Source organism: Somniosus microcephalus, chromosome 4, assembly GCF_052327205.1.
Source record: "Somniosus microcephalus isolate GS21.2 chromosome 4, FLI_Smic_1.0, whole genome shotgun sequence".
Classification (NCBI taxonomy): Eukaryota; Metazoa; Chordata; class Chondrichthyes; order Squaliformes; family Somniosidae; genus Somniosus; species Somniosus microcephalus.
Window position 1 is genome coordinate 169479954 of NC_140990.1, and position 15113 is coordinate 169495066.

Here is a 15113-nt window from a genome sequence, read left to right on the forward strand (position 1 = left end):
CCCAGTGATTCTGGATTCCCTCCCCTGGTGATACTGGCTCCCCTCCCCCAGTGATACTGGCTTCCCTCCCCCAGTGATTCTGGAGTCCCTCCCCCTGGTGATACTGGATTCCCTCCTCCAGTGATACTGGATTCCCTCCCCCAGTGATACTGGATTCCCACCCCCGGTGATACTGGATTCCCTCCCCCGGTGATACTGGATTCCCACCCCCAGTGATACTGGATTCCCACCTCCGGTGATACTGGATTCCCTTCCCCAGTGATACTGGATTCCCTCCCCAAGTGATACTGGATTCCCTCTCCCCGGTGATACTGGATTCCCTCCCCTGGTGATACTGGATTCCCTCCCCTGGTGATACTGGATCCCCCTCCTCCTGTGATACTCCATCCCCTCCCCCAGTGATACAGGATCCCCCTCCCCTGGTGATACTAAATCCCCTCCCTGGTGATGCTGGATTCCCTCCCCCGGTGTAACTGGATTCCCACCCCCAGTAGTACTGGATTCCCTCCCCCAGTGATACTGGGCCTCCCTCTCTTGGTGATACTGGATTCCCTCCTCTGGTGATCCTGGATTCCCCTCCCCTGGTGATACTGGATCCCCACCCCTGGTGATAGTGGATCCCCCCCCTCTGGTGACACTGGATTCCCTTCCCCGGTGATACTGGGCCCCCCTCTCCTGGTGGTACTGGATTCCCTCCTCTGGTGCTACTGGATTCCCCTCCCCTGGTGATACTGGATTCCCTCCTCTGGTGATACTGGATTCCCCTCCCCTGGTGATACTGGATCCCCACCTCTGGTGACACTGGATCTCCCCCTCTGGTGATACTGGATTCCTTCCCCCAGTGATACTGGGTCCCCCGTCTCCTGGTGATACTGGATTCCCTCCTCTGGTGATACTGTGTTCCCCTCTCCTGATGATACTGGATCCCCCTCTCCCGGTGATAATTGATTCCCTCCTCTGGTGATACTGGGTTCCCCTCTCCTGGTGATACTTGATTCCCTCCTCTGGTGATACTGGGTTCCCCTCTCCTGGTCATACTGGATCCCCCTCTCCTGGTGATACTTCATTCCCTCCCCTGGTGATACTGGATTCCCCTCCCCTGGTGACACTGAATCCCCTCTCCTGGTGATACTGGATTCACCTCCCCTGGTGACACTGAATCCCCTCTCCTGGTGATATTGGATTCCCCTCCCCTGGTGATACTGAATCCCCTCTCCTGGTGATACTGGATCCCCCTCCCCTGGTGATACTGGATTCCCCTCCCCTGGTGATACTGGATTCCCCTCCCCTGGTGATATTCGATTCCCCTCCCCTGGTGATACTGGATTCCCTTCCCCAAGTGATACTGGATCTCTTCCCCTGGTGATACTGGATTCCCTCCGTCGGTGATACTGGATCCCCTCCCCTGGTGATACTCGATTCCCTCCCCTGGTGATACTGGATGCCCTCCTCTGGTGATACTGGATTCCCCATCCCTGGTGATACTGGATCCTTCTCCCCCGGTGATACTAGATCTCTCTCCCCCCTGGTGATACTATATCCCCATCCCCCGGTGATACTGGTCCCCTCCCCTGGTGGTAGTGGATCCCCATCCCCCGGTGATACTGGGTCCCTCTCCCCCAGTGATACTGGATCCCCCTCCCTCACTGATACTGGATTTCCTCCCCCAGTGATACTGGATTCCCATCTCTGGTGATATTGGATTCCCTCCCCCAGTGATACTGGATTCGATCCTCTGGTGATATTGGATTCGCTCCCCCAGTGATACTGGATTCCCTCCCCTGGTGATACTGGATTCCCTCCCCCAGTGATACTGGATTCCCTCCCCTGGTGATACTGGATTCCCACCCCCAGTGATACTGGATTCCCTCACCTAGTGATACTGGATTCCCTCCCCCAGTGATTTTGGATTCCCTCCCCCGGTGATACTGGATTCCCTCCCCCAGTGATACTGGATTCCCTCCCCCAGTGATACTGGATTCCCTCCTCTGGGGTTATTGGATTCTCTCCCCCGGTGATACTGGATTCCCTCCCCTGGTGATACTGGATCCCTCTCCCCCGGTGATACTGGATCCCTCTCCCCCAGTGGTTCTGGATTCCCTCCCCCAGTGATACTAGATTCCCTCTCCCCGGTGATATTGGATTCCCTCCCCCAGTGATACTGGATCACCCTCCCCGGTGATACTGGATTCCCTCCCCCAGTGATACTGGATTCCCTCCCCTGGTGATACTGGATCCCCCTCCCCCTGTGATACTGGATGCCCTCCCCCAGTGATACAGGATTCCCCTCCCCTGGTGATACTGGATTCCCTCCCCTGGTGATACTGGATTCCCCTCCCCCGGTGATACTGGATACCCTTCCCTGGTGATACTGGATTCCCACACCTGGTGATATTGGATTCCCTCCCCTGGTGATACTGGATTCCCACCCATGGTGATACTGGATCCCCTCCCCTGGTGATACTGGATTCCCTCCCCCCCGGTGATACTGGATTCCCTCCCCCAGTGATACTGGATTCCCTCCCCTGGTGATACTGGATCCCCCTCCCCCTGTGATACTGGATGCCCTCCCCCAGTGATACAGGATCCCCCTCCCCTGGTGATACTGGCTTCCCTCCCCTGGTCATACTGGATTCCCCTCCCCCGGTGATACTGGATTTCCTTCCCTGGTGATACTGCATTCCCACGCCTGGTCATACTGGATTCCCCTCCCCCAGTGATTCTGGATTCCCTCCCCTGGTGATACTGGCTTCCCTCCCCCAGTGATACTGGATTCCCTCCCCCAGTGATACTGGATTCCCTCCTCTGGGGTTATTGGATTCCCTCCCCCGGTGATACTGGATTCCCTCCCCTGGTGATACTGGATCCCTCTCCCCCGGTGATACTGGATCCCTCTCCCCCAGTGGTTCTGGATTCCCTCTCCCAGTGATAATAGATTCCCTCTCCCCGGTGATATTGGATTCCCTCCCCCAGTGATACTGGATTCCCTCCCCTGGTGATACCGGATTCCCTCCCCTGGTGATACTGGATCCCCCTCCCCCTGTGATACTGGAACCCCCTCCCCTGGTGATACTGGATTCCCTCCCCCGGTGATACTGGATTCCCCTCCCCCGGTGATACTGGATTCTCTTCCCTGGTGATACTGGATTCCCACGCCTGCTGATACTGGATTCCCCTCCCCTGGTGATACTGGATTCCCTCTCCTAGTGATACGGGATTCCCTCCCCCCCGGTGATACTGTATTCCCTCCCCCAGTGATACTGGATTCCCTCCCCCAGTGATACTGGATTCCCTCCCCTGGTATACTGGATTCCCTCCCCTAGTGATTCTGGATTCCTTCCCCTAGTGATACTGGATTCCCTCCCCCCGGTGATACTGGATCCCCCTCCCCCTGTGATAGTGGATTCCCTTCCCTGGTGATACTGGATTCCCACGCCTGGTGATATTGGATTCCCTCCCCGGTGATACTGGATTCCCACTCCCGGTGATACTGGATTCCCCTCCCCCAGTGATACTGGATTCCCTCCCCTTGTGATACTGGATTCCCTCCCCTAGTGATTCTGGATTCCTTCCCCTAGTGATACTGGATTCCCTCCCCCCAGTGATACTGGATTCCCTCCCCCAGTGATACTGGATTCCCTCCCCTGGTGATACTGGATCCCCTCCCCTGGTGATGCTGGATTCCCTCCCCCTGTGATACTGGATCCCCTCCCCCCGTGATACAGGATCCCCCTCCCCTGGTGATACTGCATTCCCTCCCCTGGTGATGCTGGATTCCCTCCCCTGGTGATACTGGATTCCCCTCCCCCGGTGATACAGGATCCCCCTCCCCTGGTGATACAGGATCCCCCTCCCCTGGTGATACTGGATTCCCCTCCCCCGGTGATACAGGATCCCCCTCCCCTGGTGATACTGGATTCCCCCTCCCCTGGTGATACTGGATTCCCCTCCCCCAGTGATACAGAATCCCCCTCCCCTGGTGATGCTGGATTCCCTCCCCTGGTGATACTGGATTCCCCTCCCCTGGTGATAATGGATTCCCCTCCCCTGCTGATACTGGATCCCCCTCCCCCGGTGATACTGGATTCCCTCCCCTGGTGATAATAAATGCCTGTTTCCCTGGTAAATCTGGGTTCCTCCGTCCGCTGCCAATACTGAGTCCACCACGCCTCCAGACCTTCCCTCCCTTTTTCCCGCTACAATGAATTGCAAGCCAACCAGATAACCCCAGAAGGAGGAATGTTTAGAATGTTTCAGTGCCTCTGCGTGGAGTAGGTGGGGTGGGTGGGGTTTGCAAACGGCATTGGTCCACTCACCTCCCCCCTTTACATTGGCGCTGCAACCGCTGTCATCTTCGACAGGGCCCTAAGAAGGGTGGGCATAGTGCCTGACTTCTTCTGGTGAGACGGCACTTGTAAAGGTGACGTACATTAGGACCCCGATGGCAATTTTTAAGTCCAAGTGGGCGGTCCTGGCATTGAGTTGCCCAGCCAGCTCCGACTGCTGGCCAGGCCCATGTTGAAACCAGCTGATTTCCCACCCTCCCTATCCGCAGCGCGCAGGCTGCATGTAAATCAGGCCCGGGTCTCAAAATGGCTCGGGCCTCAGAGCAGCATCAACGGGCAAGGGTCAGTGACCGATTTGATGTCTAACACCTCCATTTCACTCCAAATGATTATGGTCTGGATGAGGCTTCTGTTAACCGCACCGGGGCCCATCACTGTTTAGTTAGGTTTCCTTGCAAAAGAGCTGGTAAAGCTTGTCCAGTGAGCAACAGGTAAGCTTGAAGGCCTACAGGGGCTTGGATTTTTGCAGCTGACCTTCGGGCCCAGGTTGCACAGGCTGGTAAAGCAGAATACTAAGGGCACTGAGACTTGAAGCCTTGGTCCTCGCGTGGGGAAGAAATGATCTGATTTGGGTTATGTAGAATATAGAATCACACAGCACAGAAGGAGGCCATTCAGCCCATCGTGCCTGTGCCGGCTCTTTGAAACAGCTATCCAATTACTCCCACTCCCCTACCCTTTCCCCATTAACCTGCAAATGTTTCCTTTTCAAGTATTGATCCAGTTCTCTTTTGAAAGTTATTATTGAATCTGCTTCCACCACCCTTTCAGGCAATATATTCCAGATCATAACAACTCGCTGCGTAAAAAAAATCTCATCTCCCCTCTGGCTTTTTTGCCAATTATCTTAAATCTGTGTCCTCTGGTTACCGACACTTCTGCCATTGGAAACAGTTTCTCCTTATTTACTACACCAAAACCCTTGATAATTTTAAACACCTCCACTAAATCTCCCCTTAACCATCTCTGTTCTAAGGTGAACAATCCCAGCTAGGATTCTATATTATATATACAATATTATATATAATAAGAATAGAAGCTGGGATTGATATGTATATATTACATATTCTACAATATCTGTAATAATAAGGGGCCTCTATCACTGAAATCACAATGGATAATAGGAATCAGATCTGAATTTACTGATAAAATTAATTGAGAACCTTACCTTACCACCACGCTCTCCTTTGTCACCCTGTTGTCAAAAAACAAAGATACTGTTAGTTAAAGGAAGATTCAGACGTCATACTGTGAAACAAGACATTAAATCCTCGTGGTTACTGCAATGCAGATAAATACCTTCATACCCGGATGACCAGCTGGTCCAACATCGCCAGCGTTACCCTGGAATAGAGAAGAAAAGTTGGTCAATGGTAAGAGAATAAATTCAAACAAATACTAGGTTGAACTGAAAAGTAAGGGAGCGCAGTCTATTGTTTCTATTTGCTATTGCTGGAAGTTATTCTTACAGTTATCATTTGATATTCGCCTGTGCTGTTTTAATGCAGGGGTTAATCCATTTAAACTAAGCAGATCAACCATTTCCACTAAAATAAGGGGAGTGGCCCAAGAGTCGGTCCGCTGATACGATCGCCTCTAGTTCTCGGGCTGTACCAACACTGAGGGGGCAGGAATCGGAACAGGCAAAACAATGGCGGGTGGGGGGTGAAATTGGAAGCTATTACAAAAGAGAAAGGGAAATGAAAACGTGAAATTGAAAAACAAAAAGGAAAAGAAAAAAAGAATGTGATCTGACTAAGTAGGGTAGATTGTGAGATCTTGTTGAAACGGTTTGTGTTTGGTATTGATCAGCCATGATCTAATCAAATGGCAGAACAGGTTTGAGGGGTAGAATGACTTCCTCGTGTTCCGACGTTCCTATATTCACTGTCCTGTAATGGCCACAATGTCAGCTGTAGATCCCTGCTCCCTATCGATGTGAGCATGAATATATTCATGTGTGTGCATGGGTTAAAGCTGCCCTTTGGCAGCCGTGCTTACACTACATTTGAGCGTATAGCTGCACAATGCTCGCTCACACTGTTCAGGGCTCTTTGTTGAGTTTACATCAGGACCTGCTTGCTGTAAACCGATTACACTATGAGGTAAATGTTAGCGGTTTTGCATTCCCAGTTTGAACAGCAGGAACACATATTCAGGCACAAAGGTCAGCACTCTCGATTTGCAGCCTCCACGGTTTTTACAGATCTGTGTCGGGAGCACAGAAGTTACCCCAATACCAGAAGACTGGCAAGGATCAAGAAGGCCTTTCAGCCCATTTGGTTTAGTCCTTCTTGACGACCAACCCATTTTAGCGCACAGTTTAACATCTCAGCCAATGGATGGTACCTCAGACGAGCCCCTCAGTGCCAGCCCTGAAGGGTCGGCCTAGATAATTGTGCTCACGTCCTGGAATAGGGCTTGAACCACACATTTCTGGGTGCGCTGAGCACAAGAATATCCAAATGACCCAGAGGACCCAATAGTGAGAGTAGAGTGAAGTGTTTTTGACTTAGAGGAACTGGGACTGACAAATTTTAAAATGTGCTAACATCTGTGTGAAAATAGCACAAACAGGAATGACACAAGAGTGCGTATTGTAGAGGGAGAATGGTAGACATCAGTACTGTACAGGATGGGTGGATATCAGTACTGTACAGGATGGGTGGATATCAATACTGTACAGGATGGGTGGATATCAATACTGGACAGAATGGGTGGGTATCAGTACTGGACAGGATGGGTGGATATCAGTACTGGGCAGGATGGGTGGATATCAGTACTGGACAGGATGGGTGGATATCAATACTGGACAGGATGGGTGGATATCAGTACTGGACAGGATGGGTGGATATCAGTACTGGACAGGATGGGTGGATATCAGTACTGGACAGGATGGGTGGATATCAGTACTGGACAGGATGGGTGGATATCAGTACTGGACAGGATGGGTGGATATCAGTACTGGACAGGATGGGTGGATATCAATACTGGGCAGGATGGGTGGATATCAATACTGGACAGGATGGGTGGATATCAGTACTGGACAGGATGGGTGGGTATCAGTACTGGACAGGATGGGTGGATATCAATACTGGACAGGATGGGTGGATATCAGTACTGGGCAGGATGGGTGGATATCAATACTGGACAGGATGGGTGGATATAAATACTGGACAGGATGGGTGGATATCAGTACTGGACAGGATGGGTGGATATCAGTACTGGACAGGATGGGTGGATATCAGTACTGGACAGGATGGGTGGGTATCAGTACTGGACAGGATGGGTGGATATCAGTACTGGACAGGATGGGTGGATATCAGTACTGGACAGGATGGGTGGATATCAGTACTGGACAGGATGGGTGGATATCAGTACTGGACAGGATGGGTGGATATCAGTACTGGACAGGATGGGTGGATATCAATACTGGGCAGGATGGGTGGATATCAATACTGGGCAGGATGGGTGGATATCAATACTGGACAGGATGGGTGGATATCAGTACTGGACAGGATGGGTGGATATCAGTACTGGACAGGATGGGTGGATATCAATACTGGGCAGGATGGGTGGATATCAATACTGGACAGGATGGGTGGATCAGTACTGGACAGGATGGGTGGATATCAGTACTGGACAGGATGGGTGGATATCAGTACTGGACAGGATGGGTGGGTATCAGTACTGGACAGGATGGGTGGGTATCAGTACTGGACAGGATGGGTGGGTATCAGCACTGGACAGGATGGGTGGATATCAGTACTGGACAGGATGGGTGGATATCAGTACCGGACAGAATGGGTGGATATCAGTACCGGACAGGATGGGTGGATATCAGTACTGGACAGGATGGGTGGATATCAGTACTGGACAGGATGGGTGGATATCAGTACTGGACAGGATGGGTGGGTATCAGTACTGGACAGGATGGGTGGATATCAGTACTGGACAGGATGGGTGGATATCAGTACTGGACAGAATGGGTGGGTATCAGTACTGGACAGGATGGGTGGATATCAGTTCTGGACAGGATGAGTGGATATCAATACTGGACAGGATGGGTGGATATCATTACTGGACAGAATGGGTGGATATCAGTACTGGACAGGATGGGTGGATATCAATACTGGACAGGATGGGTGGGTATCAGTACTGGACAGGATGGGTGGATATCAGTACTGGACAGGATGGCTGGATATCAGTACTGGACAGGATGGGTGGATATCAGTACTGGACAGGATGGGTGGATATCAATACTGGACAGGATGGGTGGGTATCAGTACTGGACAGGATGGGTGGATATCAGTACTGGACAGGATGGGTGGATATCAGTACTGGACAGGATGGGTGGATATCAATACTGGACAGGATGGGTGGATATCAATACTGGACAGGATGGGTGGGTATCAGTACTGGACAGGATGAGTGGATATCAGTACTGAACAGGATGGGTGGATATCAGTACTGGACAGGATGGGTGGGTATCAGTACTGGACAGGATGGGTGGATATCAGTACTGGACAGGATGGGTGGGTATCAGTACTGGGCAGGATGGGTGGATATCAGTACTGGACAGGATGGGTAGATATCAGTACTGGACAGGATGGGTGGATATCAGTACTGGACAGGATGAGAATGAGGTTCCTGCAAGGCCACAATGGAAAGGCTTGGAGCGTGAAACATTGCACAGTATTGGACCCATTCTGATGCAGCGCTTACAGGAATGGTGCAGGGGAGGAAAGTGTGAAGATGGAATCTGGTTCTGTACTTACCGGCGGTCCATGTGGGCCTATAGGGCCATGAGGGCCTCGACGTCCATCTGAACCCTGTTGGTAAATAAGATATAGCACATTTTAGCTTTTAGATGGAAAGTGTTACGTATATTGTACAATGTGTGCTGGCAGCTCCCTAGGGAGCTCCTTTGTCATCCTTGGCCATCCGTTGCCATCCTTTGCTCTCTTTTCCCCCAGTCTCCTCTCTTCTGCTGTTTAAGTTCCCCTGGCTCTAATAGTGGGTGCATTTTATCCCTAACTGCAAATTCAAGCTGCAAGTTTAAAGTTACCTGAGCCCACTGCCCATCGCCCGACCATGCCTGTTCTTTGTTCTCAGTGAGCACTGGCTCTTCACTTAAACTTAGCTCCCAAATTCCCAGACCCCTCTGCCTTCAAGACTACCCTTCTCCACTAGACTAGTGATCTAGTGACTAGTGGATCGCGAGTGGAGCTCGGGACCAGGGATCGTGAGAATATCAGTGCTAATTTGATCCTGTGAGAGACAACATCATTCATGTCTGAGGCCGGGACCCAGGTACGAGGACGAGCCCAGCAGCGAGGTCAAGGCCCAGGAGTGGCGCAGCGTGGATCAGCAGCGGGGTCAGGGCCCAGGAAAGGTGCGGCATGGGCCAACAGCGAGGTCGGGAGGACCACAATGCATCCTATGAAACCCAAGCAGAGAGGACCTGCAGGAAGGAGGGAGGAGGACAGTAGCAATATGTTTGTGTGTGTGTGTGCTAGGCCGTTGTAGCAGAGCCTGGTCTCCAATTGTCTTGGATCCCCTTGCCATTGGACCAAGACCTTGCTCTTTCAAGCCCGTGTGGTAGCTGGTGTGCAACGGCCACCCCACGTTAAAAGAATTCACACACAGGCATCTTCCAAAATGAAGTTCGGGACCTGGAATGTCAGGGCACTCATAATATAATATAATCAACTTTATTGTCATTGTTAGTGCACAAGTGCAGTAAAACGAAATGTAGGTTTGCGGCTCCCGAGAGTGTACATTTTGATTAAGACATTTAACATTCAACATTCATTTGGCTTGTAACACATAAACATAAACATAATAAAGTGCGTTGGCAGATGTGCAGGCTTTAGAGTTTATTTGTAGAGTTCAGTAGGATGACAGCCCTGGGAAAGAAGCTGTTCCTAAATCTGGTCGTTCGGGTGCGAATGCATCTGTAGCGTCTCCCAGATGGCAGGGGGGCGAACAAACTGTGGCTGGGGTGGGTAGGGTCTTTGATGATGGTCTTTGATGATGGTCAGTGACCTCCGTAAACAGTGACAGACCGGAACGCCGTACTGCTATCGTTGACTGGGAGCTCAGACATTTCGACATTGACATCGTCGCCCTAAGTGAGATCCGGCGGGCAGGGGAAGGCCAGCTCAAGGGGCAAGGTGGTGGCTACACCTTCTTCTGGAAAGGCAAACCTGCAGAAGAACGCCGCCTCCATGGGGTAGGCGTCGCCATAAAAAATGAACTAGTTGGGCGTCTCAGAGACTGTCCTAGCGGTATAAATAAGCGCCTCATGACTCTTTGACTCACCCTAGCCCGGAACCAGTGCGCTACGGTCATCAGTGCGTACGCCCCAACACTGGAAGCCACAGACGAGACCAAAGAGGAATTCTACTCCAGCCTCGAACAATCCCTGTCTCGAGTCCCAATGGGCAACAAGCTGATCCTCCTTGGCGACTTTAACGCCAGAGTTGGAAAGGACACAGACCTCTGGGGAGGTGTGATCGGCAGAGAGGGGGTAGGGAAAGCCAACTCCAACGGTACCCTCCTCCTATCAAAATGCTTAGAACATGGCCTCGTCATAACCAACACCTTGTTCCGTCAGAGAGACAAGTGCAAGGCTTCATGGCAGCACCCTCGTTCCAAGCACTGGCATCTGCTGGACTACGTCATCGTCCGAGCGAGGGACCGCGAGGACGTCCGCATCACCCGCGCCATGACAGGAGCTGATGACTGCTGGAGAGACCACCGCCTAATCCACTCTGTCACCTCCATAGCCCCAAAACAGCGGCGGCAACAGAAACAATGCCGCAGGAAAATTAACGCTGGAGCACGTAAAGACCCCGCTAAGAAAGCCCTATTCAGCCTGCACCTCACAAACAACCTGACGACTCCCAGTGATGCAGAGACACAGAGTGCCCACAGCATCTGGTCTGCACTCAAGGCCTCCATAATCAGCACCTGTGAAGAGACGCTCGGTCACTCGACCAGGAAACACCAAGAATGGTTCAACCAGAATGACCAGGAGATCCAGGAGCTAATAAGCCGCAAGCGCAAGGCATTCCTGATCTGGAAACAGCAACGGAACTCGAGAGCAAGAAAGCAGCTCTACAGAAGCCTGAAGGCTGAGGTCCAACAAAAAACTCGCGACCTAAAAAACAGATGGTGGGTGGAGAAAGCGCAGGAGATCCAGCAGCTAGCCGACAACCACGACGTGCGTGGATTCTTTAGCGCAGTCAAGACCATCTATGGCCCAAGCACCCAAGGCCCTACCCCACTGCGGGCCAAGAACGGAGAGGTGCTCATCAAGGACAGAGAGGCAGTCAGTGCCCACTGGAAGGAGCACTTCGAAGGTCTCCTTAACCACGACTCTGTCTTCGACGTGAGTGTCCTCAACTCCATCCCACAGCATGCTACCTGCCACCATCTCAGCACAACCCCAGCCCGGCATGAGGTTGAAAAGGCCATCCAACAACTGAAGAACAACAAGGCCTCAGGAGCAGATGGAATCCCCGCCAAGTCACTAAAGCATGGCGGAGAAGCACTACTGGTGCAAATTCATGAACTCATTTCTCTTATCTGGAAGGAGGAGAGCATGCCAGGGGATCTCAGAGATGCCGTAATTGTGACCATCTTCAAGAAAGGTGACAAGTCCGATTGCGTTAATTACAGAGGAGTTTCCCTGCTGTCTGCCACAGGGAAAGTCATCGCAAGAATCCTCCTCATTTGCCTTCTCCCAGTGGCCGAAGAGCTCCTCCCAGAGTCGCTATGTGGATTCCGCCCACTAAGGGGCACAATGGACATGATCTTCCCCGCATGTCAATTACAAGAGAAATGCAGGGATCAGCACCAACCACTGTACATGGCCTTCTTTGATCTCACAAAGGCCTTCGACACTGTCAACCATGAGGGATTATGGAGTGACCTCCTCAAATTCAGCTGCCCTCAAAAGTTTGTCACTATCCTCCGCCTGCTTCATGACGACATGCAGGCCGTGATCCTGACCAATGGTTCCACCACAGACCAAATTCACGTAAGAACCAGGGTCAAGCAAGGCTGTGTCATCGCACCAACGCTCTTCTCGATCTTCCTTGCTGCAATGCTCCATCTCACCCTCAGTAAGCTCCCCACTGGAGTGGAGCTAATTTACAGAACAAACGGGAAACTGTTCAACCTCCATCGCCTCCAGTCTAGGTCCAAGGTCGTCCCATCCTCTGTCGTCGAATTACAGTATGCAGACGACGCTTGCATCTGCGCTCACTCGGAGGTCGAACGCCAAACCATCGTCAACACCTTCACCGAAGCATACGAGAGCATGGGCCTTACACTAAACATCCGTAAGACAAAGGTCCTCTACCAACCTGCCCCCGCCACACATTACTGCCCCCTGATTATCAAAATCCACGACAAGGCCTTGGACAATGTGGACCACTTTCCATGCCTCGGGAGCCTACTGTCAACAAGGGCAGACGTCGACAACGAAGTCCAACACCGCCTTCAGTGTGCCAGTGCAGCCTTTGGTCGCCCGAGGAAGAGAGTGTTTGAAGACCAGGACCTCAAACCCGGCACTAAGCTCATGGTCTACAGAGCAGCAGTGATACCCGCCCTGCTGTATGCCTCAGAGACATGGACCATATACAGCAGGCACCTCAAAGCACCAGAGAGGTACCACCAACGCTGCCTCCGCAAGATCCTGCAAATCTATTGGCAGGATAGGCGCACCAACGTCAGTGTTCTTGCTCAGGCCAACATCCCCAGCATCGAAGCTTTGACCATGCTCGATCAGCTCCAATGGACGGGCCACATTGTCTGCATGCCCGATATGAGACTCCCAAAACAAGCGCTCTACTTGGAGCTCCGGCACGGCAGGAGAGCCCCAGGTGGGTAGAGGAAACGCTTCAAGGACACCCTCAAAGCCTCCTTGGAAAAAGTGTAACATCCCCACTGACACCTGGGAATCCCTGGCCCAAGACCATACAAAGTGGAGGAGAAGCATCCAGGAAGGCGGCAAACACCTCGAGTCCCTTCGCTGGGAGCAAGCGGAAGCCAAGCGCAGGCAGCGCAAGGAGCGCACGTCAACCCAAGCACCCCACCCACCTGTCCCTTCAACCACCATCTGCCCCACCTGTGACAGAGACTGTAGGTCCCGCATTGGACTCATCAGTCACCTGCGAACTCATTTTTAATGTGGAAGCAATTCATCCTCGGTTCCGAGGGACTGCCTAAGAAGAAGAATGAAGATTGCTATTTTAAACTGAAGTTCTTTCAGTTAACAGAAAATTGAGTACCTGAACTAAATTTCAATGTAAATTCATGAAATCATTCCCGTTAATTGAAAAGGTGGGAGGTCTTTCATTACTGAATGACTCTGGCACTTTGTTGGATTTGACTTTGATTGATGACAACATCGATATTCTCAGTTGAAGTTCATATATCTGATATTTTCAATCAGGGTGACATATGCAACAGCTTTTGTACTCTATGCCTCTATTTATAAAGCCTAGGATCCAGTATGCTTTTTTAACAGCTGTATCGACTTTTCCTGCCACCTTCAAAGACTTGTGTACGTACACCCAGATCTCTCTGTTCCTGCACCCCCTTTAAAATGTGCCTCGCTGCGTGTGCGGCGCGTTTTACTTCAAAAATACGACTACCTGTGTAAGTTGAGCAGCGAGATTAAACCGCAAAAGACACATGACAGCTACCAGCAGACTCTCGCCCAGACCATCCTGGGAGAAGGCCTGTGATTCCTGCATTGGGCTCATTGGTTACTGGCGAACATCTCGGAAGACCGAGGAAACTTGGGATGATCCAGTCATTCTTGAAATGAGGGACAGCCATCACACTACCAATGCTGTAACTGTTAGCTACAGCTACATCCACCCCGCACCCACTCCCCACCGCCCCCCCCCCCCACACAGATCATAAAACCCGAGATACTAACCCTTTCTCCTGGATCACCAGGGGTCCCAGGCGATCCTCTCAGTGGCTGTAAGAAACAGAAATAAAATGTTTCCATGTAAATAGGTCCCCTTAAGGCAGCAAGGTAGAAAACAATTGTTGGTATTGCAAAGATGCTTCTCTTGAAGAGAACCTACCTGACACTCAAAGGAACAACACTGCAGGTCAAAAGAAAAATTGAATTAATATGAATACACACACAAAATACATGCTAATAAATCCATGCAAATAATTTGAAACCAAATACTGAGTCGATGCAACATACCACTGGCTCCACTTCATCATACTGTAAATGAGAGAGAGAAGAGATTAGACCGATTGGATATTTAGGTAATGAGAGGTTACAATACACTGGGGAAAGGCAAATGGATTAGATTTAAGTTCAGGTCAGAAATTCAATTGTATCAAATATCTGTTATATATATTCTGACCATTGGAATCAACTATTTAGTAGTCTTCCTCTCGTCACTCTGTATCAGTAACATGGTGGACATAGTGACCATCTCCGATCACTATTTCTGGTGAAATCATAAATGCTTTTATTTTGGAAATAGTGAGCAACAGTCAATATAGCAAACGGTGAGCATAGAGAACAGCGAACATTAAGATTATTAAGCGTTAGGAATCAGTGCGTGTAGGAATGGTGAGCATAATGGACAGTGAATGTAGGAATAGTGAGAATAAGGGTCAGTGAATGTAGGAATAGTGAGAATAAGGGTCAGTGAATGTAAGATTGGACAAAGTCAACATGGATTAACAAAAAGGTAAATCATGCTCGACTAACCTACTGGA

At 50.9% G+C, this 15113-nt stretch overlaps 1 protein-coding gene across 1 annotated transcript in view; it reads right to left on the bottom strand.

The window, feature by feature from the left end:
* The window catches only part of col6a1 (collagen, type VI, alpha 1), a 107185-nt gene that overhangs the window by 69964 nt on the left and 22108 nt on the right, over positions 1-15113 (bottom strand). The window contains exons 6-11 of the mRNA XM_085985445.1: positions 14587-14607; positions 14459-14479; positions 14305-14349; positions 9125-9178; positions 5646-5690; positions 5515-5541 (exon numbers count right to left, since the gene is read on the bottom strand). Of these exons, the coding sequence (XP_085841571.1) occupies positions 5515-5541; positions 5646-5690; positions 9125-9178; positions 14305-14349; positions 14459-14479; positions 14587-14607 (213 nt within the window). The remainder of the gene's footprint in view (positions 1-5514; positions 5542-5645; positions 5691-9124; positions 9179-14304; positions 14350-14458; positions 14480-14586; positions 14608-15113) is intronic.